Source organism: Coturnix japonica, chromosome 3, assembly GCF_054131305.1.
Source record: "Coturnix japonica strain WE chromosome 3, WE-NBRP24, whole genome shotgun sequence".
Taxonomy (NCBI): Eukaryota; Metazoa; Chordata; class Aves; order Galliformes; family Phasianidae; genus Coturnix; species Coturnix japonica.
In genome coordinates this window covers 21,763,073-21,787,065 of record NC_140665.1, presented here as the reverse complement: position 1 = coordinate 21,787,065, position 23,993 = coordinate 21,763,073, and the positions used below count along the sequence as shown (strand labels likewise).

Here is a 23,993-nt window from a genome sequence, read left to right as displayed (position 1 = left end):
GTTGTTAAATTTCTTGGGTTCTGGAGCCCTAACCTTTCTGTCCTACCTGTGTCACCGTGGAGCCCAAGAGCCCTCAAGGCATCCATCCAGCTTCCAGCTCCCTCCTGCCCTCAGCAGAGCTCTGTATCCCTTGGTGTGTGAAGCAATCCAGCCTTGTGCTGGTCAGTCTGACAAGTTCCTCATTCAGCCCTAAACCTTGTGACACGCGCAGTCCCTCAGCTGTGACTCAGTTCTTCAGCGTGGTCGTATCTGTAGCGTTCTCTGCTTAAACGACTAAACGCCAGTGTTCTTTCTGAACAAAACAATGGCACTGAAACAAAGCCTTCAGGGTTTAGCAAAAGGAATTTTGCTTTTTATTCTATCTTTCCTTTGAATACAGTGTCATTTGTGCTTCTGATCTCTTGACCAGACAGTTCTGCGTGTTTGGTTTTTTAAAAAGAAAAATAAAACTAAAAGCAGAGCTCCCAGTCCTCATGTCAACTCCTGGCCTACAACAACTGCAGCTTCATGACGTGATGGAGAAGGCAGGTAAGATGGCATTTTACTTAAAAATTATTTCCACAGGAAATGATTTGATTTACATCTTTCAAGAAATTAATTCATTCACCGACTGGTAACGAAGGCTACATTTAATTAAAACTAGCCACACAGGTATTCCGTTCTATTGCACGTTTAGAGTAGATTCAAGTCCATCACAGAAAGGTTCTTGCAGCCCAAGAGGATGGATGAGTTTAAGGTGATCATAAATGCATGTAAGATGTTTGCAGCGACTGGATAAAAATCAATCCTGAAAAAACTGAGATATACTGAAATGAGACAAATGGCTTCGACTAGAACCGCTGTAGAACTTCCTGAGCGCAGGAAGCGCGCGGGAGGCCGTTCCATTGAGCTGCCGACCAACCAGGGGCTGCAGTCAGGGCTTCTGCACAGGAGGCTGTGCGTAGTCTTTTGAGCCTGCCGGTGGCGGTGCAGGGCCTGCAGGGTAGTCTCTGGGTCCAGCTGGAGGCAAGTCTCTGCTCCGAGAGTAGTCCCTGGAGGCGGGCGGTGGTAGTGGTGGGCCTGGAGGACCCGGCGGGTAATCGTGTGGGCCTGGAGGGACTGGAGGCCGGAAGAGAGGGGGCCCACGTCTGTAGCTTCTGGGATCTGGAAGGGGCGGCTGCAGTGGGCCAGGAGGCAGATCTCTTATTCCTAAGGGTGGGCCAGGTAAGAAATCTCTTGCAGCTGGTGGTGGTAAGGGAGCACCACAAACTGGAAGGAAAGGAGAAAATGGAGTTAAATTTCACTTGGATCTGACTTGTTCATTTCTGAATTTGCTGGAGCAGCTCTGGCGTAGGTCACTGCCACGTGCAAGACTTCGGCAGTTGCTAATTCTATTCTAGTGCTTGTTGGCTGCTGGTTTGTGTTGCAGCCTAATCAAGGAAGAGCACCTTGGTGTGACAGAGACTTGAGGAAAAACCCACTCATCCAAACACCCAGAGCAAGACAGCTAAACCTCATGAAGAATGGCAAACTGTTGCTACCAGATGGGATTCCATGTTCTACATTGTGCTTCTGAGAAGCTCGGTGGGAAAAGGTGTGTTTGAGCACAAGACAATGCAACTGTACCTAGGGGCACAGGGAGAGGTCGCGGCCCAGGCCCGTAGTGTCCAGGAAAGGGAGCTGGTTGTGGACCATAGTTAATAGGTGGTTGAGGTGGAGGTCCCATCGCTGGAGAGTTCATGACAGGCGTCCCTGGGAAAGAAGGGGGGCCTCTGGGTCCAACGTTAACCTGTGTGAGATGAGGTAAATATTCAGCATGTTAGTCACTGCATTGGAAATACTGACACCACTGAGTACTGCAACCGCTCACCACAGGCCAAAGGCTGGAGGGGGGCGGGGGGGGGAGGAAAAGAAGACATCCCAAAACTCATTAACTGAGTAGAACATAAAGAGGCATGTTGCACCATCATCCCCTCAACCACAACACCGCGTGCACTACCTAGGAGTCAACAGTTTGTGCATCTTCTCAGATGAGAAACTTTTCAAGTACAGCTTTAGCTGAAGGCATTCATCACTCTTGTGAAGCATCTTCAAGTAGATGCCCCTTTGGTGAAGGGCCTGGAGCCCAAAGTTATATGTGGAACTGCAGTGAGATACTACAAGAATACTTAAGATTATCTTAGTCACACTGAAATGAAGCGTTTCCCTGCAGCCCTTAAAAGAAAGGTCTAATTCAATTAATTACATTAAAAAAGACAGAAGCTGCTCATCATTAGAGAAACCTTTGGAGACAGAAGTATCAGCATTTAGTTAGTTCTGCAGAGTGTTTTGTTATTGAGCAGTTCAGAACACCAAGCCTGTTATTCTTCTCCATGAAAGCAGTGCAACACCATGTTCAGCCTCTGAATACTCACTGTAGCTGGTTCAATGGATGAAGGTGAAGCAGTAGTTACACAGGGGGCTTCAGGCTCTTTGGGAGAGGGCTGCTTTTTTTGGGGAAAGGCGCAGACATCAAATAAAGTAGTGACAGGAGGACATAAGATAGAACATGACACAGTTAAAGCAGCAGCAGGAAGTACAGTGAATTGTGGATTAGAAACGTTTCCTGAAGGTTGTTTCCTTCTCAGCTTACCGCCCTGTCCTTTGCTGTGGCAGGAGAGGAGGTTCTCGGCCCAGCGCTGATCAGAGATGCTACAGCAGGCCCAAGATCTGCAGAGAGAGCCACAAAGGCAGGTCTTAGTCATGCTTTGGGAAAAGGAATGTGGTTCTTCAAAATCCATTGCTGAAGTGAAAGATTAAGTGAGTACACTGTGCAATTGGTGGCAAGCCATATAACTTACCAGGAACAGACATCCTTCCAGGGAGCTCTGGTTGCCTCCGTGGAGCGGGGGGGCCATCTACCACTGTACCTTAAGAGAAACAACACCAGAGATTCTAATCAACACATGCTTGAACTACTTCAAAATAAATCCATCTGTGTATTAACAGAGCAGATATCAATACTTACACAACCCCTAGAACCAAAATCAGACCTTAGCATTCTTGGGTTTGCAGTATGTAAAGTGCACAAGACAGGAAGGAACACTCTGCTTACCAAATTCAGCTCTTGAGCCTTCCCTCTGAGGAGCAGAAAGGGGCCTACTGGGAACTTCCATCATCTGTGTGGGTGACGGATTTCCTCCACTCACAGGTGATGGACCAAAAGAACCATCTCTACTTAAGGGTACTGCAGCAAGAAAAATCAACGAAGGAAAGTAAATCACATTGGTTTTGTTACTATATCACAGCCTTTGGGGTTTTGGATTATTTTTTTAAGAATAGACTGATTTTAAGACCACAGCTTTGGGAGAAACAGGAGCACTCACCTCGGCGTGGTGGGACTTGGCGATCAGGTCTGCCTGGAGTTGGCTTTACAATGAGCGGTCTTTGAAGCATGATGATTTTTTGGTTCACCTCCATTAATCTAAATTCAACAGATAGTAACTTAAATATAGGTATATATATACACACATGTATATACATGTATATCTATACACTATACATATAATCATACATACATGAGAGTTGTATTTGTTGTATTGTTGTATTACAAGTAACAGTATCACAGAAACTACTTTGTAACATGTTTGAGCTTTTACCCAGAAATCCTATTTTAACCATCAAAACAAGCTCAAAGCTTAAAGTTGTTATTCATTTGTGCACCACAGAGATTTGATCTCCAAAGAGATCAAACCAACCTCTCCGTCTCCCACATTATACAGAAACAGGCTGACCGTGCACCTTGCAGAATTTAAGCTCCTCCTTGCCTAAGAAACAGCATGATCCCAGAGCAATGAAAGCAGCTTGTACTGTACTCACTTCTGTCTCAGGTTGGCTGCTTCTCTCTTCTCTTCAGCCAGAGCTCTCTCAGCAGAACGGGCAATAAGCTGTCAGGGAAAGTTTTGCCAGCTGCATTAACTGCATCAGCCAGAAGCCAAATACAAGATGTTCGTATCAAAAAGGGAAGAACGCTCTTACCCAGTTGTCGTGCGCTTTTTTCTCATGAGCAGCAATCTTGAGAAGAGAAGAAAAGAAGTATGTTAATTCTTTTCTTCTGATACCTTGATTTGCTAGAACTCATTACAGAGTATTAGAATGATGCAGAAAGTAGCAGACAATTCACCTGGTTTTTATAAGATCTCTCTGTTTTCTGCAATTCCTCTTCCATATCTTGAATCCTCTGCCTTTATGAAAAGAAAAACAATAGGAGGGGGAGGGAGGGAAGAGAGAAATTAAACGAGTTTTCCTCAGTAGCTGAAATAAAGAGAAACAACAGCCTTCAGGAAACCAAAGTTACTTGTAAACTTTCACTTCCTCGATAGCCAGCACAGCCTTTTCATCTGCAGCAGACAGCTTCTGCTCCTTCTCCTGGCGCTCATACTCTTCTTGTGTTAGCTTTCTACACAAGGAAAAACAAACAGATTAAAAAACGTACTTCACCCATCCTACCCATTCTCTATCTCTTATGTGATAACTTTTCACACCCTCTTTAACCTTATTCTTCACTAACTGTACTGTTTTTGACATTTCTCTGCATGTACTGAGGAGGCTCCTAATGTCTTCCTCTCTTACAACTGCCTCGCCATCTAACTGAAAACATCCCTGAATCTTACCTAATATTTTCCACGCTAAACTGAGATTGTATTACAGACATCTCAGTAAGAAAAGAAAGTAATCCAAGAATGATACATGCATCTGTATTCATAAGTAGTTCTTCAGTGCTAGTGATTCATCCACCTCAGCCATCAACATGCACTCAAACAATTTAGCAATCTCATGGAAGAGTAATTGCAGGCTTACTTCTGGAGCGCCATTTCTTTCTGCTGGTAAAGTTCACCGAGGATCTCCACTTTTTGCTGTAGTGTTTTACATTCATTTTCCAGCCGAGCTTTGGCTGATTGCAGCGAGGAGGAGTCGTGTTCTAATTTTTTTATTTGCTCTGTTGGAGAAGCAGAGGTAAGTGAGGAATTTGCAACTGGAACTGTTACGCAACTTAAGTGTTCTGGTTGTTTTTAAATCGCAAACAGCATTTCATTCAAAGCCATTGTTTTACTAAGTCTACCCACCCTCCAGCTCATGTCTCGCTGCTACTTCATCACTCAGCTTGGACTGCAGAGAATTTCTGTCTTCTTCGACTAGAGATAACATAGTTTTTACCTGGAAAAAAAAGGATCAGCAGAAAGTTTACAATCTCGGGCATAGCAGTAATGTAACTGTATTTACTCATCATCTTGTGTAGCATACCCTGGAGGCATCCATCATCTGTTTAATCTGAGTCTTCATCTTCTCATTATCTAGAAGAGAAAAACGCATTTGTTTTCACTGTTTCTTAATCCCAATTCCCTGAACTCTACAGCTGTTAAAAATAACATTCCCCACCTTTCAATGTGGGATCGGTCCAAAGGAAAAAAGACAGGGAGTTGTGTAGGAAATGCAACAAAACACAACAACAGCTCACTGCCCAGCACAAGAGAACTGGCAGAATTACTCCAAAAGGCTCTCCAGAAGATTGCTCCTGGCAGCTTTTCTTTCTAGCCACTGCTATAATATTAGTGTGAGCAGTGTCCATTACTGGACACAGTTTATGAAATTCAAGCCATGAGAACTTTCAGCCTAATTATGCTGTAGGATTAGAAGAACTCAGGAGGCTGGAGGGAGGGAATCAGAGACAGAAGTGCCCCAGCATCACACTGTGAATGTGTCCATTATCAAGGAAGATCAACTTCCTAAACAGTTTTGCGAATTGCTGTTTCAGTCTTTCAGATTGAAAGACACCATTACCTAAAGGTATCCTGAGATAACCGCGATTCTTGACTACAAACTCATATTAAACATAAATGTAGCACAACAACGGGGCAGAGATTTTTAGCTTTCAGAATGGTCTTAATTGTGAGCTTCTCTACAGTTCATCTTTAGAACTGTCATTACACCTACTTGAGTAAAGTAAAAATGATTACAGGCCTTTGAAGCACTTCTCCATTCAGTACTTCGTGTTGTCTGAAGACTGCATGCACTTGCAGCACAAGCAGCTGCACACATTATTCTCCTTGTTCCCCATGAGACGTACAAATCACCTGATATGCTTTAGCTGCTGTGTGCATCAGCCAGCAGGTTGGACTACTGTACCTGGCAACTCTCCGTTGGCCAGATCATCTCTTGTGCTCCATTCAAGCCCTTCACCGTCATTCTTGGCCTCAGATGCTGAATCTGTGTCAAGCTGCTTCAGCTGCATAATGCAGTTGGTTAAAACCTAGTACAGAAATTAAAGGATCACTGAAGGAGATTTGCTCTGCATTTTGTAAAGCATACTGAAGCATTTCACAACACGTAATGTTTAAAGCTTATAACAAGGAACCTACTTCAATTTCATTTTCCTTGTAGGCAAGTGCTTCTTCTATGTCCTTCTGAGACTTCCGATACAGTTTGATCTGCTCAGTGAGCTCAGTGTGCCTCTCGCTCCAACCTTCGGCTTCTTTTAGCAGCTGTATGAAACACAAAGGCCAGGCAATGTTTTGGTTTGTTTTTAGAATGTGTAAGAGAAGCCTCTTTTACTATCAGCTCGGGTGAGAACTGATCATCACAGGCCATAGATGAAGAGCAAACTTAATACTTATGGCACACACTTCTGGTCTACTGGCAGAACTGGATGCTTGGAGTCTTTCTGCAAGTCCTATCATTAGGTGGTTTTACAAATTCAAGTTTTCTCCTCTAATATTCCAATATCAGACACAAACTACACCTACACATCAAATATTAGGAGTTAATTGCAGCTCGGAGATAACCACACCACGTTAGAACAGCATTTATGCCACATACAGAAAAAGAAGATAGATACTTTCGATTACCCACAGAAGTGCTGTCATGAGATTCCAGGGCTAAAGGGGATCTCCATTAACATTGTTTCAGAACTGATTTTTGGCTCTTTGCTATAACATCCTTCTGCCCTGATCCCAAGTAGCAATTTCTCGAGCACACAGCGACCACCGCATTGGTACAAACTTTGTGATAAGTTACTGCCAAAAATCAAGCCAATGGAACTGGCATAATGGAGATGTGAGACTTTTTTTGCACAAACAGCTTGTGGGGATTCAGGGCTTTAAATTCAGTCTTAATGTGAAATGTGAGATTCTGCTGTGTTAAGAAAATGAAGACGCTGTGAAGATCTACTCCAGAAAACTGGGATTGAAGTGCCAGTGTTTAATCAAAAGAGAAACAACATTGCTTCGCCTGGCAGAACTTACTTGCTCTTTGCTCTTTTTTAGCCTAGCATTCTCTTCTTGCACATGCTGAAGCTCTGCTTTCACCTTTTCTTCACTTAGTTTAGATTCATTAAGGGCTATCTGCACCTACATATGAAACAAAAAGGAACAAAAAGAGGCATAAAAACCAAGCTGTAGCGGAGTAAGAGCTACGTATTACCTGCAAACAGAAAAGAAAAAGGCACACACATGCAAACAGCTGAAATCTGCCAAGCCGGCATTTTCTATCAGGTTCTAGGTATGAGTTTTCCTGGTACAGAACCGACACTTGGGACTGTTGAAAGGACAGAGATGATGCTTTACCTCAGACAGCTCTGCAGAATGCATGTTGAACGCCTCTTCAAATTTCTCCAAGGACTTCTGGGTTTCAGAGAGCTACGTAAGAAAAAGATCAACGGTGAGAGTGTATTGATCTGGGAGGGAGCTGAGCCTGACTTTGTTATTACTGTAATCAATGCATTTTGGAAGCAAAGATGGAAATTCAGAGCACCAACACATTTCCATTCAGAGCAGCCATTAGACTAGAAGCACACGGCGCTGCCTTATCAGTGAAGCAAAGAACAGAAACAGACTCTGCACATTAGAACCAACTTTCCCCTTTGACTCAGCCTGTGCATGGCAGGGAAAGCTCCCTTCATACCAACACAGCCCAGAATGAAAGTACCACGTGTCGCTGTCATTAGCAACAACCTTTGATCAAAACACCAAAGAACCTGTTGGAACTTACTATTATTACAGCAAATCAAGCTTTGAAAAAGGGAAGAAAAAAAATGAAGTGTTTTTTTGTTTTGTTTCTTTTTCTTTTTTTAAATACCACCTCTGGATCTAAATTAGGGGCACTTAAGAGACTCTCTCATTTGTTACAGAACAAAATGTTTCCTCTAAGCACAAGGAAATCACTCTCACCAACCTAAAACCTTCAGCCCATGCTGTTATGGGACTTCCTGGCTCAAAATCCAATTATGTGTGAAAGCACAACCACAGAACTTGATAGAAATCTTGTAAGACAAAAGAAGTCGAGAGAATCTCCCGCTTGAACTTGGAATGAACCCTAAGTTTAATTTCAGGTCTTTTTGAGGTGGTTCATCTCATTTTCTCTACCTCCCTGTTAACCAGACTGTGAGCAGTTTGTAGGGCACAATTAAAGTAAGGACAACGCAAGACGTAGGTGTGACTGCTCTTACTTTTTTCTGTTTCTTCGCATTCTGTTTTCTCTCTGTGTCAAGCATCGTGCTCAGGCTTTTTATTTTGTCATCTAGCTGATGATTCGCTTCTTCCAGTCCTTTGACAGTGTCCTACACAAAAAGAGCAGAAGATCAACTAAAGCAAGTTATTTTATTAACATTTCCAGTTTCAGTACAAAGACTACTAAGTGCTCCTTACCCTCAGCCCCGCAATTTCATCTGACAGGATGCTTTTCTGTTCTTGGGCCGCTTTCATCGATTCCTTTGCTTGCTTTATCTAAGCATGAAAATAACCAACAGAATTGAGGACATTTTCAGCATAACATTCAGTAGGAATGGAAAATAAAAGCATACAAACTGTTGCACTGACTGTGCCATTAAACCAATAAGAAAATCAGCAAGGAACAAGAACCCAGAGTGATACCTTTTCATCACATTCTGAAAACTTGTCTAACATTTCTGTTTTTTCTCGTAGGAGGTTTTGAATCTTCTCAGCCAGTTGCTTTTCAGTCACTAGGAAGAGAAAGAAAGCTTACAATAGCTTCCAATAACGATAACAAAGCTTACAATAACTGTACTTCAAACAAAACCAGAGCTATCACTATAGGGCACATATACAAGAAAGGACTACAGCACAGACCAGGATAGTTGTCCACTACCTGCCACCTCAGCTCATTCTGCAGGAGTCTGAGCACTTCCAGCTTTCATTTAAAGTTAGGATTGCAAACAAGACGGTAAAGCTTATTAAACACTGATGCAAAGCATTCGCCTCTTGTATCTGCTTGGTGGGAGCTGCTCACACAGCTGAGCAGAGTGAGGTGCTGCCTACACACCGAGGAGGTGCTTCAAAACAAGTAATAGAATGCTGGGGAAGTCTCAGACTGCTGTGTTGATATTCAAGGAGATGCAGCTGCCTTCCCTAAACAACAACCTGTTTCTTTACAACCTGTTTCTTTACAACCGAGTGGTCAGCAGAAGGAATGGGATGAAAGCTCTGAAAGAACTCCAGTATACCCAAGGAGCCACATGCCTTTCTAACAAAGCCTACTTCTGGACATCAAAAATGGCTGTGATCAAGCAAAAGTTGTTTAGACACGTATTTTGTTTCTCTCTAACCTACCTTTAGGACACATCCTACATCACTGCAATAACATAACTGAAGTGTAATAAATTAAAAGAATTGTCCAATTAGCATGACTTCATTTGAGCACCCCGACCCCACGTGCTCCACAGCAAATCCTGCGGCACAAACAAGAAGCACCGGTTGTTCCAACCACATCCTACACAGTGTGATGGCAACTGCTGCTCCTCCCTCCCCTCCTCTCCCACACGGGGGCTCCTGGCACAGAGGATCCAGGAGAGGAGGGCAGACAAGGGGCTGCTGAGGTACAAAACGCTTCCCATGATCCTAACAGCCTATTTTCATCTCACCAACCCGCATGAACTGTACGAAAGAGAAGTGCAGTATAACTGAAATGAAACTACAGAGTACTGACAAGTAAGCAGTATGGTTTGTGGTGAGGAAATAGGTAGACCTGGTGCAAAGCCAGTTCTTTCATATTTTCATTTTGTATTCAAATACAAATTGCAGCAATTGCCCTACTTTGAAGTATTTCTCTATTCAACACCCATAAATTGAACACACTTCAATCTACATACATATTTAGATCTGCATTTATGAGGTCCCTTCCCAATTGCACAGCAGTTTTGGGCTCCCTGCAGCCCCCTAAATGGCAAGAGAAGCACCGAGGAAGAGAGAATTCACTGCAAGGCAGAAAACCAAACATTCTCCCCCTCTCCAATCATAGCAGTTAACCCAGGGATCACATTCAGGTTGAACCACACTGAGCCATTTCCTCGCCATTCCTTAACCCACAGGTGTGGGTCACACTGTTTCTTTTAACTACAGACATATTCCAAACCCTCAGACTCATGTAGGCAGCCCAGCTGACCCCATAACCCTGAGCTCAGTGCTCTCCTTGAAAGGAACTGAAGATTAACGCTTAGTCCTCTGAAACAACCACCCAAACTTTTAAGTGCCTAAGTAGCAAGCACAGCAAAAAGCACAGAGAAACTTACCTTGATACATTCTACTCTTTACCTACAGAAGAAAAAAGGAAAATAACCATAAGCAACATGTGAAAGGCACTAATATTTCCTATGGAAGCAAGTTACCGTGTACGCACAGTTTAAAGCAGCACATGGAAAGTACATCCCTCCCTGCCAACTGGAGTTGAATAACACTACAAACAAGCTTAAGCTGTTTTCTAATAAAAGCTTCCAGGCTAATGACCTGTCCTAGAGCCTAAGCAAGTATCTGTTTACCCAGACACTACAAGGATAACAGTGAGTGGCCGCATCCCACGAGGCATAAAGAAAATTAAACTGCTTCGCAAAGAACAATCACGAATGTGTTAATGTAAAAAAGGCTGCACCTCACTTCAACCCTGCCTTAAAGCAATGTGTGCTTTCACAGCAATTGCTCATTCCAAAACACCAATACAAAAGCTCAGATGCTCTTTTTTATATGTAACATAAAAGGAAAACTTTCTTAGTGTAAGAAAAAAAGCTACAAATTATTTTAGCAGCGAAGCCCAGCATTTAAGTGATACTAACACTCTACATGGAAAAGCCCACAGCTTTGACAGCCCTAATGCCAAAACGGTTTGTTGACATTACCAACAGCCCCTGAAGTCTCAGCAGACCCATGAGCTACACTCACCGAAAGGCAGGTTCTCCAGAAAATGACAGCGAGTGTGGCCATCCCCACTAAGGCAGTGACAATAACAGGCTCCCATGGAAGGCCGTGGAAATCAGGCCCAGGACGAATATCCTCAGGCAGGGTGGCAGCCAACTGAAAGCCAACAACATGAATGGCAGCGAATACGACTCTGTTAAGTGCTTGGGTAAAGCAAGCAGTAAAGGAAGGCCTGACAGGTAAAGGGAGCAGTCTGACAAGTGTTTCTATGCCTCTCACAGAGCCTGAGAAGCATCGAGGGCCTGTCTGCAACTTATGTACGAAACCGAAAACCAGAGAGGAAGCAAACCACACAGCAGCTCGGTGCTTGTGTGAACACTCAGCAGTGTGAGCGTTTGGAAGACACCTGGCAGCCCCCACCTGCTCGCAAAGAACACACATCCGCACACACCAGCAGCCAGCCAGCCCTTTCCACACTGGCAAAAAAACACCGGGGGGGGGAAAAAAAACCACCAACTTTGCAGCCGGGTGTAAGAAAACAGCACCAACAGCTCTGTCAGCAGCGCTCACCCTTGTCACAGTGTCATATGCCATCTATCATATGCACAGGCCGCGCAGCATAGCGCACAGCAGCTCGGTGCGGCCCCCGGCCCCGCCAGCAGCGCCCGTAACCGCTGTCAGGTGCCACGAGCGGCCCCCGCCGCGCTGCGGGATCCCCCCCTCGGAGCCGCCCGCCCCTGAGGGGCAGCAGGGCGCTCACCCCGCCCCGCTAATGGCCGCCCGTGCTCCCCCACCTGGAGCAGCCGTTGTTGTTCCGGGGGCTCGGCGCCTCCCGCCGGCTCCATGGCGGCTCCCGGCCGGCTGGCAGTGCAGGCACACGTCAGCCCGCCCCGACACGCGTCATCGCCCCGCGCCGCCACTCACCTGGCGCAGCAAAAGGCGCAACGCCCCGCGCGGCGCAACGCGGGAGGAGCCGCCTCCTGGCACCGCCATGGGCTCCACAGGGACAGGCGGAGAGAGCTCCGGAACGGGGGCTGAAAAATGGATAGAGACAAGCGGCGGTTACACAGCAGCACCGCTAGAGGGGATGGCGGTCGTTAGTAACAGCTCAGGATTACACCAACGTGCAATAAAAACAGTGAAACCCCCCGCAATATCTCTCAGAACTATTCAGCCGTGCTCCTCTTCAGGAGCAAAGGTTACCTGCAGCACTGTCTCCATTGGCGCTGTCTCCTGCATCAGCTGCCCCAAAGGAATCAGCCATTGGCAATCCTCTTTCACTGCTGTACCCATCTTCAGCTTCTCTCTTATCCTCATCCTCAGCTGGAATATTAACATCTGTTTCCTCCTCCTCCTCCATAGGAAGAAATGGCCTCTTGTCTTCAAGCTGCTGAAACTTCTGATTGCTCTCATCGGTGCCATGTAAGTTTCTGACAGGAGCTGTCTCATATTCAGCTTCTTTTGCAGCACCTGTGACAGAAAGACAAGAATTGAAGCACTGAAGCAATGCTCAGCTCTTGCTCACAAGTGAAATACCACATTTGACAAAGCCTTCTTGACACTTTTTGACACTCCAACTGGAACCTAAATGATTTTCAGTGCCATCTAATTAAATGTCTCTATGGAACTTACACAGAGTATCAACCACTGACCATGCAGTGAGGTATTTGTACTGTTTCCAACGGCGCTTTATCAGAAATCACATACTGCATATTTACTGCTGTGAATGAAGTCTTGCTAAGGGCGCATCTTACCACCTTACATGTTAACTAGAAAACAGCAAGACTGTAACAGACTCAAGGACTGGTTCCAACACCACAAAAAAGATCAGTTTGTTCAGTATTTATGCTCACACACATTCTTTTATGAATGTGGACAAAAACAAGATGGTAGGAACACCTGAGTTGAATATCCCCTCCTAGCCATATTCACCCTCAGATCCCCCTCTCTTACACAGAAGCTTTTTTAGTGTACATAGTGTTGTTTGGGATATAGTTTTACTTTCATTTTATCAATTTAAACACCAAACCAGATAACAATGATTTATTTTTCTTTTCGGTCTGCTTATGCACAACAGAAAGCTCTCTCAAACTCCCCACATACGTACATTCTGATATCTTACCTTGAACATACAGCTGATCTTCCTCCTGTTCTAGAAAAGAAGCAAGTGGGACACTCTCGCTAGCAGATGAGTATTTACTTCTTAAAGAGTATATTAATTCTTGAATATCGTCCATCAGTGCACTTTCTTCATCATACAAATCCATTTCTTTTACCATCTCCTCTTGATTTTCTGCCACCCTGGAATCCAGGACCTTTCCTACAACATCCATAATGCTCGAGTCTGAAGACTTAAGTATCTGATCCAAAGCTTTTTCTACTTCTTCAATGTTCTGGCTTGCCTTCCGAGCAAGCTCCATCTCTATCTTCATGTCCTGAAACATGGCTTCAATCCTAATCACATTTTGGAGCCCAAGGTACTTCTGCAGGCGTATCACACGCTTTTCATCAAGGAAATCTCTCGTGATTGTGAGTCGCTTCACAGACTCACTGTAGTCCGTTACAGTGTCATTGCTGACTGCTGACATGTCAGCAGGGCTGGGGAAATGTGCGGAATGCTGGTGGGTGTTTCTTGTATCCTCTGAAATTTGAATCTCTTTTGAGTCTCCCAGTGAAATGCCCTCTAGGAGATGGTCTTTCCTTTGGTTAAAGTCATTGCTGTCCTGTCTGAAGTTATATTCCTCCACAGCTGATGGTTCCTCAGCTTCAGAAGACTCTTTGTTGTCTTCCCTGACATGTTCAATCTCATCTAATTTGGTATCTTCACTCACCACTTTGTCAACCCCTTCGTTTCCGGCCTCATGTGCATCCTGCACCCTGCTTATTTTTTTAGCTTCCTCAGAAAATGACTTTGTTTCTTCTCCCGTTTCATAAGTAGGATTTACAGTTCCTGTAACAGCTTCACTCAGTACTCCTGATTCAGGGTTTGTACTTCTAGTTGTCTGACCATCAGACAACTGTACATTTGCAAGCCTTGCTTGCAACAGCTTTGCACTTGCAGCGTTCTCATCTTCCAGTAGTTCTTCCTCTTGCTTCAAGTCAGGGTCTTCTTCAGCATCTGGCTCTTCAGACTGCAAATCTAGCCTTAGGGTTTGCTCTCCAGCTGAACTTGTGCCAAGCTTTCTGTCTAAGCCTTCATTATCAGTACGAACAGTTCCTTGCTGAGTAGAATTCTCTGCATCAGTATTCTGTGTAGCACTTCTTGATTTTTCTTCTGGGGAACTTTTCTCAATGCTTTCTTCAAGTATCGTCACCTTGCCAAGATTTCTTGAAAGCTCTTCTTTCACATCTGCCTCTGAATACTCGGTCTCATTTTCCCATGGCCTAGGTTGTTCAGCAGCTCCTCTACGGCTCGGGTCTCCCTCATCTGCAGGGTGTTCTTTCACGTTTCCCCTCTCTGTTTCTGGTTCTTTCTTAACAGAGATGGGCCTTTGATTTTCATGATCATCCTCCCCTGTTTGTTTCAAATCTTCTTCCTGTCTTAGGATTTCTTTTTCCACCACAGGCATTCCTTGCTCCAGTTTGTCTTTTAGAAGCTCAGTATCTCCTGCATCACTTTGCGATGCATGTTGTACATCTTCAACTGGTTTTGCAGGAACATCACCAGAAGGCTCATATTTAGCTTTTCCTTTCTCCTTCATTTTCTCCCATAACTTTCTGTGCTTAAAATTACCTTCTGAGCTCTCCTTCAAGGTATCACCCTCATCCTTTTCCTCTTCTTTCTCTGTTTCAGCAAGTGGCACTCCTTCTGGACCTTGGTTCACATCACCAGCAGGTGGACTTAAAGCATCTTGCTTACTTTCAACAGATGATTTGAACTTCAGACCATCTCCTTGACTATGCAAAACACCAGGATCAGGCACAGCTGCACTCTTCAGCTCTTTAAGCTGCAACACCGTTTCATCAGTTGTGATCTGCTCTTCAAACTGTTCGGTTTTGTTTGTATTTTCTTTTGAATCTGGGTCACTAGCACCTACAGGTTCTCCTGTAATGAGCTCTTTGGAGAGATCATCAAGTTGAGGTGCTGCTGGTGCTTCTCTCTTGCTAACTGGCATGGCTTCATCCCGCTTCTCCTTTGTTTGTTCAGATTCAAACACGTCCATATTTACACTATCACCCGACTTCTTGTTCTCACTGAAGGCATCTTTAGTAATTAATACATCTGAATCACGTTCTTCCTCATTGTCTCTTTGGTTGTGTAGCTCTGTAGCACCATTTGCATATTCATCAAGTTTAAGATGTTTTGACTCAAAGCCATTGCTTTCATCAGCTTCTGAATCTACTGGGGATATGCTTTCTTCTTCTGTCATAAATGACAGCAAAGGAATTTCTTCAGACTGATCTACAAAGTCTGACTCCTCCTCTGCATCATAAGCATTATTGCTCAAATCTTCATTAAAATCATTTTCCATCGATGTAACGAGGCGAGTCACTTCATCATCTGATACAACAGCATCAGCAGTTGAGCCAAATTTTGTTTTCAAGTTCACAGAGAGCTCTCTGTTTAGAAGCGTATAGGCATTGACTTCTTCACCCTCTTTGTCAAGTTGACTAGTTTCACCCTGAGGAATACTAGAGTTTTTGGTATTTTCACTTTCTAGCCCTTTTAGATTCTCATTTAACATTCCTTGTAAGTGCTCATGTGCAATTTGTTCTCCCTGAGAGATTTCTTCATGACTATTAACAGTGGGGTTCATCCCAGCATTTTCAGTTCCTTCTTTAAGAGAACTGTCTACCTCCTCTGTCACGGCAAGGGCTTCCTTGTCTTCCTTGGTCGCAAGTTCGTCTGTCTCCAAAGCATCATGGAAATCTACCGTATCAACCTTTCCTTCCTCTTCATCCCTCTCATTTCTTTCAGCTGGTATTGTCCCTGGATCTCTTAATTCAGTGTCCCTTTCATTTGCTATCGTCTCTTCTGATGACTTCAAAAGTTCATCCACATTATAGTTATCAAAGTCATCTCTTCCATCTTGAAAGCAAACAAAGTCTGTTTCCTGAAATGAAAAACAGTATGTAGTCATTATTACTTATTTATTTTACATTTTACAATGATGAGACCCAACCCTCTTGTTCAGCTACAGAAATATGGAGGTACAGCAGCAATGTTATTAACCATGCAGAATTCCTAACCAAAACTCTCTCTCAAATCAGTGGAACTTTTGCCAAAGACTCATAAAAACTTAAAGAAAAAGTAAATGGTTTGATCTCTTCTAAAACCTTCTAGTAAAGAACAGAAGAGAAGCCAGTAATGGTCTCGACAGTATTTTCATTTAATCATCACATACACTCTCAATTAAGAACAATTCTATTGCTGAATGCATGAAGGAGAAGAAAGCAAATGTCACTGTCCCAAGCTTTATTAACCGGTTTCTTCTCAACTGACCATGCCCTCCAAGCAGCAGCTGCCTGTCACACAGTTTCTGAAATAATAAACTGCAGCACAAGCCACTGAATACAATTTTATCAGTTTTTAAAGCTGCATCTGTAGTAGCAGATCTGGAGTTACCAGCTATTACCACATGAGAGTCATTTGTGTAAGCCTTGAAGGATCAAGTCTAAACTCAAAAGACTAATAGCAGATGGGTTTTGCTTGTTTCTGATAGCACTTTCAAACTTCTGCAGCTGGGAAAATAAACAATTATGAATACATACCAGACAACTTACGCGTGAGCATTTCTAGCAGCATTTCTAAAACTCAATCAAAATACATTTTATTTGCAAAAAAAAACCCAACATTATTCAAGAAGCGAATCATCAGAGCCAAGAATTTGAGCTGGTGATTGCACATGCATATCTATACAAACATTTCACTTCCCAACACATACGTGAACATATGTACTTAGCTGCTTACTGAAATGAAAGAGTAACTGAGGATTGCTGACACTCCCCATTCTCCTTTTCAGTGATTTTATTGAATGCTGACGTAGGAAACAGTACGAAGCGCAAATAAAAAAGCAATAATAACACATAAGACTTACTTCTGTTGGTAACTCTAGCTCCTCATTGGTATAATTGTGATTTATTTCAAGTAAATCCTTTGGAAAATATCCAAAATCACTTCCAATCTGCCAGAAAACAAAGGCAAGCAAAGAAAAATTGGTAAAAAAAAAAAGCTTCTGAAATCATGTGACTGTTAAAATCCTAATTACAGACACTGGTAACAAACATGTCAATCTCATCCTCTAGTATTTCTAGATGAAACTTAACACAGCGAGCAGAAGAAGATTAGCAATACCTTGTTCATACAATAGTTTCCACCGATTTCATGTTTACATTTCACCACAGTTTTGTGAAGTTGCTAAGTTTTATGATTTATGTTTTAAAAACCAATATACAGAATTAGCAGAGTTGGGAGTGGAACCCAAGCACTCTGCCTCACATGTGTTTTAACTGCTATCGTATGCTCTCTCATCAGTGCCATATTTGCATCAGAACTTTCCTCAGTTAGTAAGCATTAGAGTGCCTTCGTGCATGAACGTAAACCCTATTAGTCAATATTTCATGCCAATATATTCACTTTGAAGTTCAAGGAAAAAAGTGGATGTTAGGAAAGCTCAAAACTGCCCCTGAGGTAATACAGTCGTCTATTTTAAAACCTGCATGGAAAATATTCTCTCCTCTGCAATGTCACTGTTGATCTGCACTGAGCAACAACTAGTTACAGACAGCTGTTCTAAAGAGAGGCAACATGCTACACCAATGCAAATAGTGGAAGACATGAAACTCCCTTATCACTAACTGGATAAGATCTAGACATTACTGTTTGCTCGAGAGCTCTGACAACAGCTGTCAAGAAGCCAATATTAAAAGCACACTATCACTACACAGATTAGATAATTTGGGCAATTAGTGCCTGGTGGACACACCCAGAAAGGTACAGGGTTCCTAGAGGACCAAAAATCTGGAAGAAAGAAAGTTGGTCATTTCTTGGTTGTTGCTGATGGAGGAGGAGAAAGAAGACAATTACAAATTTTCATGACCTTTCTTTGGGAAGAGCAGACAGATACAGATCAAATTTAAAGGGGAAAAAAAAAGGAAAGCAATTATGTTAAAATAGTTTGGAATATGCAGACAAGTGTTGCTACACTGACATTACTAAAAACAGGCTCAACTGGGCTGGGATTTTCTGAATCCACAAAGGCACAGAGAAGAAAAAAACTGCATCCAGCAGATAACAACTAACATTTTTGAAAACTATGGAAGCCAGGTACTGGTACACGGCAGGACTTGCTGTGTTAACTATTTCCCACCCATAGTTGAAACCACTAAGATAGAGACAGGGGGAAAAATAAATCTATTACATCCCTAAACACACACACTTCTTTTGTGAACACAGCACAACTAATCATGCTCTTACAGAACAGATGCAGGCTTTGTCCTTGTGCTGCATAGTTCAGTTTTATCCTGACATATTTCTCCCCATGAACTTGTATTTCGGTTTTAAATGATCTTTGTTAAAAACAAAAGCTTCAAAGCAGCCTTCTTACAGATTAATCTCAGTGACTACCATTATAACTAGACATCACAATTTAAAACTCATTTGGTGTAATCCTAACTGACCATACAGCTCCTCTGCAGTGACCCAGTTTGCCATTTATGTGCTTTATGAAACATACAGGATCTGCATGCCCAAAATTTTATCTGTTCCTCTCCCTACAAGTCCAGTCTTGTAAAGGAAAATAATGCTCCATTGTGCAAGTGAAGGAAACATTTCTCATTCTATACAGACATGATGGAGAAAAGGCAGTAAGAACACCATGAAAAGAAGGCAGATGCACCCAGATCACTATAAAAGACACTTTCACTCCTTCCCTTCCCTTCCCTTCCCTTCCCTTCCCTTCCCTTCCCTTCCCTTCCCTTCCCTTCCCTTCCCTTCCCTTCCCTTCCCTTCCCTTCCCTTCCCTTCCCTTCCCTTCCCTTCCCTTCCCTTCCCTTCCCTTCCCTTCCCTTTGTTAAGGAAATACAGAGATGACAGGAATAAATTTCCTCACCCTCTGGGTCATGAGACACATCTCCCTGGCTTACCTGAAATCTAAATTTATCCTACCTTTCTTCAATCCTGCTACCCTATACATGACACCGGGGGGAGAGTGATCCACAGCAAAGTCTATTTCTTGTAATAGAAGGACAGAAATAGTTTTCTCAACACTGGATCAAAGCAAAAAATCTTTGTTGTAAGATGAAATGGCCTTTTACAGCAAGAACTTAAAGCGTCTTTGCTGTAATACCTTGCTAAAAAGGATCAGTCTCAACTTGAATTACCTGCATGGTTTTGGAGCTGTGGACTCTGGTAAAGACGAGGGCAGAGGGCAGGTGAACTACACAGGAGAAAAATCTACATTGCAAAACACAACACTGTAAACAGTGGGAGGTGAACACTAAAGAGAAGGATAGTAGTAGAGTAGGATGTGGTGCATGGGGCAGTGACAGTGCCACATACGCTCCACCTTCTGGTTTGGGGAAAAACTCACATATTTTCTTAGATGTGAGTTATTCATGAAACTTATAAAATCACAAATGCATAATGTTTGTGGATTATTGCCCCCTAGCATTTGGCTTTGCTGTACTAATGCCAAAACCAGCCTGCCATGTCACGTGCAGAATACATACTATGGTTGAGTTCCAGAAATTTTTCACATGCAAAATACCAAAGTCAATGGAAGTTCTGCAAGTAATAAAGTATACAAGGCTGAGATCATAAAATAAAGGCTCTATTTTGCTACAGTGCAGCATGTTTGCCAGCACAGGGCAAAAAATCAACAATAGCCTAAAGAGGGTGGAGTGAATTTTGCAATGGCAAATAAAGCCCAAACCCAACTGATACAGATTGTTCACCTTTAGTGAATCCTTCCCTAAGGGATCATCTCCCTGCAGGTCAGAAATACCGCTGTAATTCTCATGGCTCCTTAAAAACAGCTCTAAAACCAGGACTATAGTCTGTATTTCTAACTCGTTTGAAACAAACCCCAGCATGCAGCAATCCAAACTTCCCATGCACACCTGACCTCTGCCCCTACCTAAAGGTCACAAAGTGAGAGTTGTCTCTTGAACTCATAGTTTCTGTTAGGTTCTAATAAATAATTTCCTCCAAAACTTCAGCGAATGGAAGAAGTCAGTAGGGTAAACACATACGATCAAATGACACCAGGTCATGCGACAAGATACTAAACAGGCTGTGGCAGAAGGAATTTGTTTGAACGCAGAGCCTGCTAGGTAGCCTGATTTTAATTAGCCAGCAAGAGCCTTCCCCTAGCTCCAAAACTGCACACAACAGACATGGCTGATCACCATAAATCAAGCTGCCAAATCTGACATAAGTCACGGTGCATGAGAGACCACAGTACAACCCACAAGTGCACAACTGCGGGGTCAGCAGCAGGGTCAGATGTGCCAGTCCCCTGCTGGATGTGCATGGGAAGGTACCTCTGCTCCCTTCACAGCATTTGCAAACTAGTTGCACCATCACCAGCTGAGCATCAGCAGGCAGGACCAGAGATATGAGAGAAAGAGACTGAATTAGCCTGGTATCATTTTAAGAAGCACAGAGAAGCACGTAACACCATTTAAAATGACAGCAAACAAGTTTCACCATACCTCTACGCCCACCAACTTCAGCTTTTACTTGTTAAACTTAGAGAAAAATAAAACCCTTTTATCTTGGAGACACACCTAACTGCTGCATGAGCTTCTAGTCAGTGAATAGGGTTGAACTGCACATTAACGCAGCAATTACCTTAAAGCTGCTGTTTGATCTTACAGTCTGGACTACACCTTGTCACTACGAGATGCACAGTCGACCCCATGTTACTACTCCTCATCTCAAGAACTGGCAGCCCTGGAAACCTCCACCATCTAATTAACCAGATTATTTATGGCCCAGTACATGTCAGAAGGGAATAACCAGCACGATACAATTACGAACTCTTCTTTAACTGCCTGCTGCAGCTTTCCGTTCTCTTCTGTATTGTTCTAATTGGATTCAGCTCCTGCTGAGAGCTTGGCTGTCCACACCCAGCCTGAGCAGGTCAGGGAAAGCCATACGTCCTGCCCATCACCAAACCACTGGGCCCTCAGCACACAGCCAGCTGTGGCTTCCACCAGTGACAGGCAACTGCCTTCCCTTGGCAGCAGGGCACAGCAAGGACAGATACAAGAAGGTGTAGGGAGTAACAAGGGCAGGGGGCAACAGGGGGGTGGACTAAACAAGCTCTCAGATTTTCAGTGGAAGCCCACAAACGCATCTCTTCCTCTAGGGCATCTCAGCTCTGCTTCTACCAGACAAATAACACACACATCATTAAATCCCAGAGCACTGGGATTGGCAGCTGAATATTAAGAAGATAAAACGTAATTAAGACACATCTAAGGGAAAATCTTTACAAGATTATACTGAGGGCAGGAAGACACCACCTCATGGGTAAACACAAGTGCAGGTTTAAGCCTCGCTAGATGTGCTGGGAAGTTCAGCTTCCAGACAGCTCACAAGCCACCAGTTCCAGTGCTGCAATGCAAGTCCTTCAACACAAAGAGAGCTTCCTAAAAGAAACAGTTTTTAAGCCCATGTTAACATGCCTCGAGTTTGATCCAAATCCATCCCATTTCACATCGGCCTCGAGATCAAATGGCATCCATCACACTGTGTTTCCAGGTGAAAAAACATGAGTTTTCTTGTACAAAGCAAAACAAACAGAACATTATGACAGGAAAATACCAAGAAAGGCAAGAGAACAAACGCTTTGCAGCACTTACGCTTCCAGCCCAAAGCTCCGTTGACATTCCTATTAGTTTGTAATACACGTAGATTGTTTCTCCTTTCTTAAAATTTACAAAACGACAGTCCGGACCTTGGAAATCCTTCATTGCTTTCCCTCGGCACATTAGCTCTGTAGAGAGAAAATAAAGAGAGTATTACTTAAGATAATAACAATAAAAATAACAGTTTTATGACAGGAGCCTTCCCTAATTGGTAGAAAATAAGATCTTGCTGCACTCGCAGGGTGAATCTCAGGTCGAGAGATGAAGGCGTAAGAGAAAATATAAGACTGGAGATAAAATGCAAGCTCACCGATGGAGAGCTTGATAAAGCACTTGAGAATTGCATCCGAGTAGCTCTCTACGAGGCTAATTATTAATATTAAATTAGACGGGTTGAAACTCGTCTCGTAGAGAATAAAGCTCACGTTATCCGAAGCATAAAAACCACCCGGAGAGCACAGAAGAAAAGGAGCTGGTGGGCTCTGAAACTTGCAGCGAAGGATGAGCTCAGAAGGATGAGCAGTGCACAACACGTCCCGCTCGGAGCGGCTCTGCCCCATCCCCACGCCAACCCGCGGCCCCACGCGGGCTGACAGATCGGAGAGTCACCAGAGTCACCCCTCCGGAACCCACGGCCGGCACCGCGGGGCCTTCCCGAAGGCAGCGGAGCGGAGGAAAGGATGGGCCCCCCGCCGCCCGCCCCGCACCGCCCCACGCGGCACTCACTGCTGCACTCGGGGTCGGCGCAGCGCTTGCGCTCGGTGAAGCGGCGGCTGAGCTCGGGCCCGGCGGCACAGAGCGGGCCCGGCGGCGGCAGGAGCAGCAGCACGGCCAGGAGCAGCCGGGGGTCCGGCGGCGCCGCTGCGGCCATGTTGGCGGGCGCCGGCGGCAGGGAGGGAGCAGACACGTCAGCAGCGGCCGCGGGAGGCGAGGTGGCGGGGGAGGGACCTGCCGCGGGTGGAGGCGGCGGGCGGGACCCTCCTTAGGAAGAGGAGCTGGAAAGGCGAAGAGCAGAACGGGGCAGTGCTGTAACTGAGCGTTACTGAACGGTTATCGAATGTCGGGGGAAAAATAAAACGCTCTTTCCAGCGGATAAATGCTGAGGCCGCTCATTTAATGCCAGCTTCCATCACGGCACTCAGCGATCAACGCTGCTAATTGCGTTAGAACTACAGCTCGTGTTCTTACTGTGTCCTTGTGACTATTGAGTTTTGCTTTTGGCGCATTCGTTTCCACAGCCTCATCGCTCATAACCTTAAAAACATACAGAATAACAGCATAAAAACAGGGCGGGTTTAAAAGACTGGAAAGCACTACTGTGTATGGAAGTAAGTATATTCAACTTATATTGTATGATGACTGAAGAATGGAAGGAAAGCTGGTTTTCCTTTGGCATTAATCTCTGTGTGACTTCATTCCCAGCCTGGTCTCCAGCTCCACTTGCTCGTGAAGGCAGAGCTGTTTAACGCTGTCAGTATAAGGTTATCAAGCATTAAAAGACCAAGATAAAAGTTAGCGGTGTCTGTAGTCGTAAAGACAAGGGCAAGAAAGGGAGATGTGAAGAGAAACAGCATTACATACTTCTTGCATTAGCCATCATTTTTATTGTGCAATAATGAGTACCTTGCAGTCAATAGGTGTACATGACTTTCATCACTACAACCATGCAGCATTCCCTACATCTTCAATTACTTCATTCAAACAATGTACACACAGCTTCTAAACAAATTTAGGACTTTAAGAAGTAAATTGGGCCAAGCGGGATAGTGAAAGTAGGATACTGATGTAATGAGAACAGAGATGTTGTGGGATGTGTCTCGCTCCAATTTAGGAGTGAGGCAAAGGTTCTTTTGATATGTTATGCCCGGCGTGAGATTAAGAAGAAGAGCATTCAAATGTTGATCCGACCAGTTTATTAGAAATGATAGACAACTGAGGGGATGGGGAAGGGAGAGTGACGAATGACAAAATTAGGTTGATGGGGAAGGGAAAGTAGGTGATAGAAAAAGGTAGAAAAGA

General features: G+C 44.0%; 1 protein-coding gene across 3 annotated transcripts; it reads right to left on the bottom strand.

Moving 5' to 3' along the window:
* Nucleotides 1-323: 323 nt before the first annotated feature.
* Nucleotides 324-23,662, bottom strand: MIA3 (MIA SH3 domain ER export factor 3). 3 transcript variants are annotated; one of them, XM_015857182.3, is made up of 29 exons: nt 22,701-23,662; nt 21,969-22,102; nt 17,198-17,284; nt 13,282-16,213; nt 12,363-12,629; nt 12,084-12,193; nt 11,184-11,315; nt 10,541-10,562; nt 8,886-8,974; nt 8,661-8,738; nt 8,462-8,572; nt 7,581-7,652; nt 7,260-7,364; nt 6,378-6,500; nt 6,145-6,268; nt 5,263-5,312; nt 5,085-5,175; nt 4,819-4,957; nt 4,316-4,417; nt 4,142-4,202; nt 3,997-4,032; nt 3,838-3,905; nt 3,345-3,442; nt 3,074-3,205; nt 2,820-2,888; nt 2,612-2,688; nt 2,394-2,465; nt 1,606-1,768; nt 324-1,248 (listed from the first exon to the last, which is right to left on the bottom strand). In XM_015857182.3, exons 1-29 carry the CDS (start codon nt 22,843-22,845, stop codon nt 914-916), a joined length of 6,024 nt encoding a protein of 2,007 aa, XP_015712668.2. In that variant the 5' UTR covers nt 22,846-23,662; the 3' UTR covers nt 324-913. The 3 variants fall into 3 exon arrangements, with proteins under 3 accessions (XP_015712668.2, XP_032299594.2, XP_015712669.2); XM_032443703.2 differs by having other exon boundaries at nt 2,394-2,462; XM_015857183.3 differs by lacking the exon at nt 2,394-2,465.
* Nucleotides 23,663-23,993: the final 331 nt, after the last annotated feature.

Bases quoted from the DNA above. Each gene is read 5' to 3' on its own strand.
- MIA3 (XM_015857182.3), bottom strand. From the start codon at position 22,845: ATGGCCGCAGCGGCGCCGCCGGACCCCCGGCTGCTCCTGGCCGTGCTG. The intron at 5,176-5,262 runs GTATGCTACACA...TTTTTTTTCCAG, and splicing joins AGATGATGGATGCCTCCAGG to GTAAAAACTATGTTATCTCT. The intron at 4,958-5,084 runs GTGGGTAGACTT...CTTCTCCAACAG, and splicing joins AGCGAGACATGAGCTGGAGG to AGCAAATAAAAAAATTAGAA.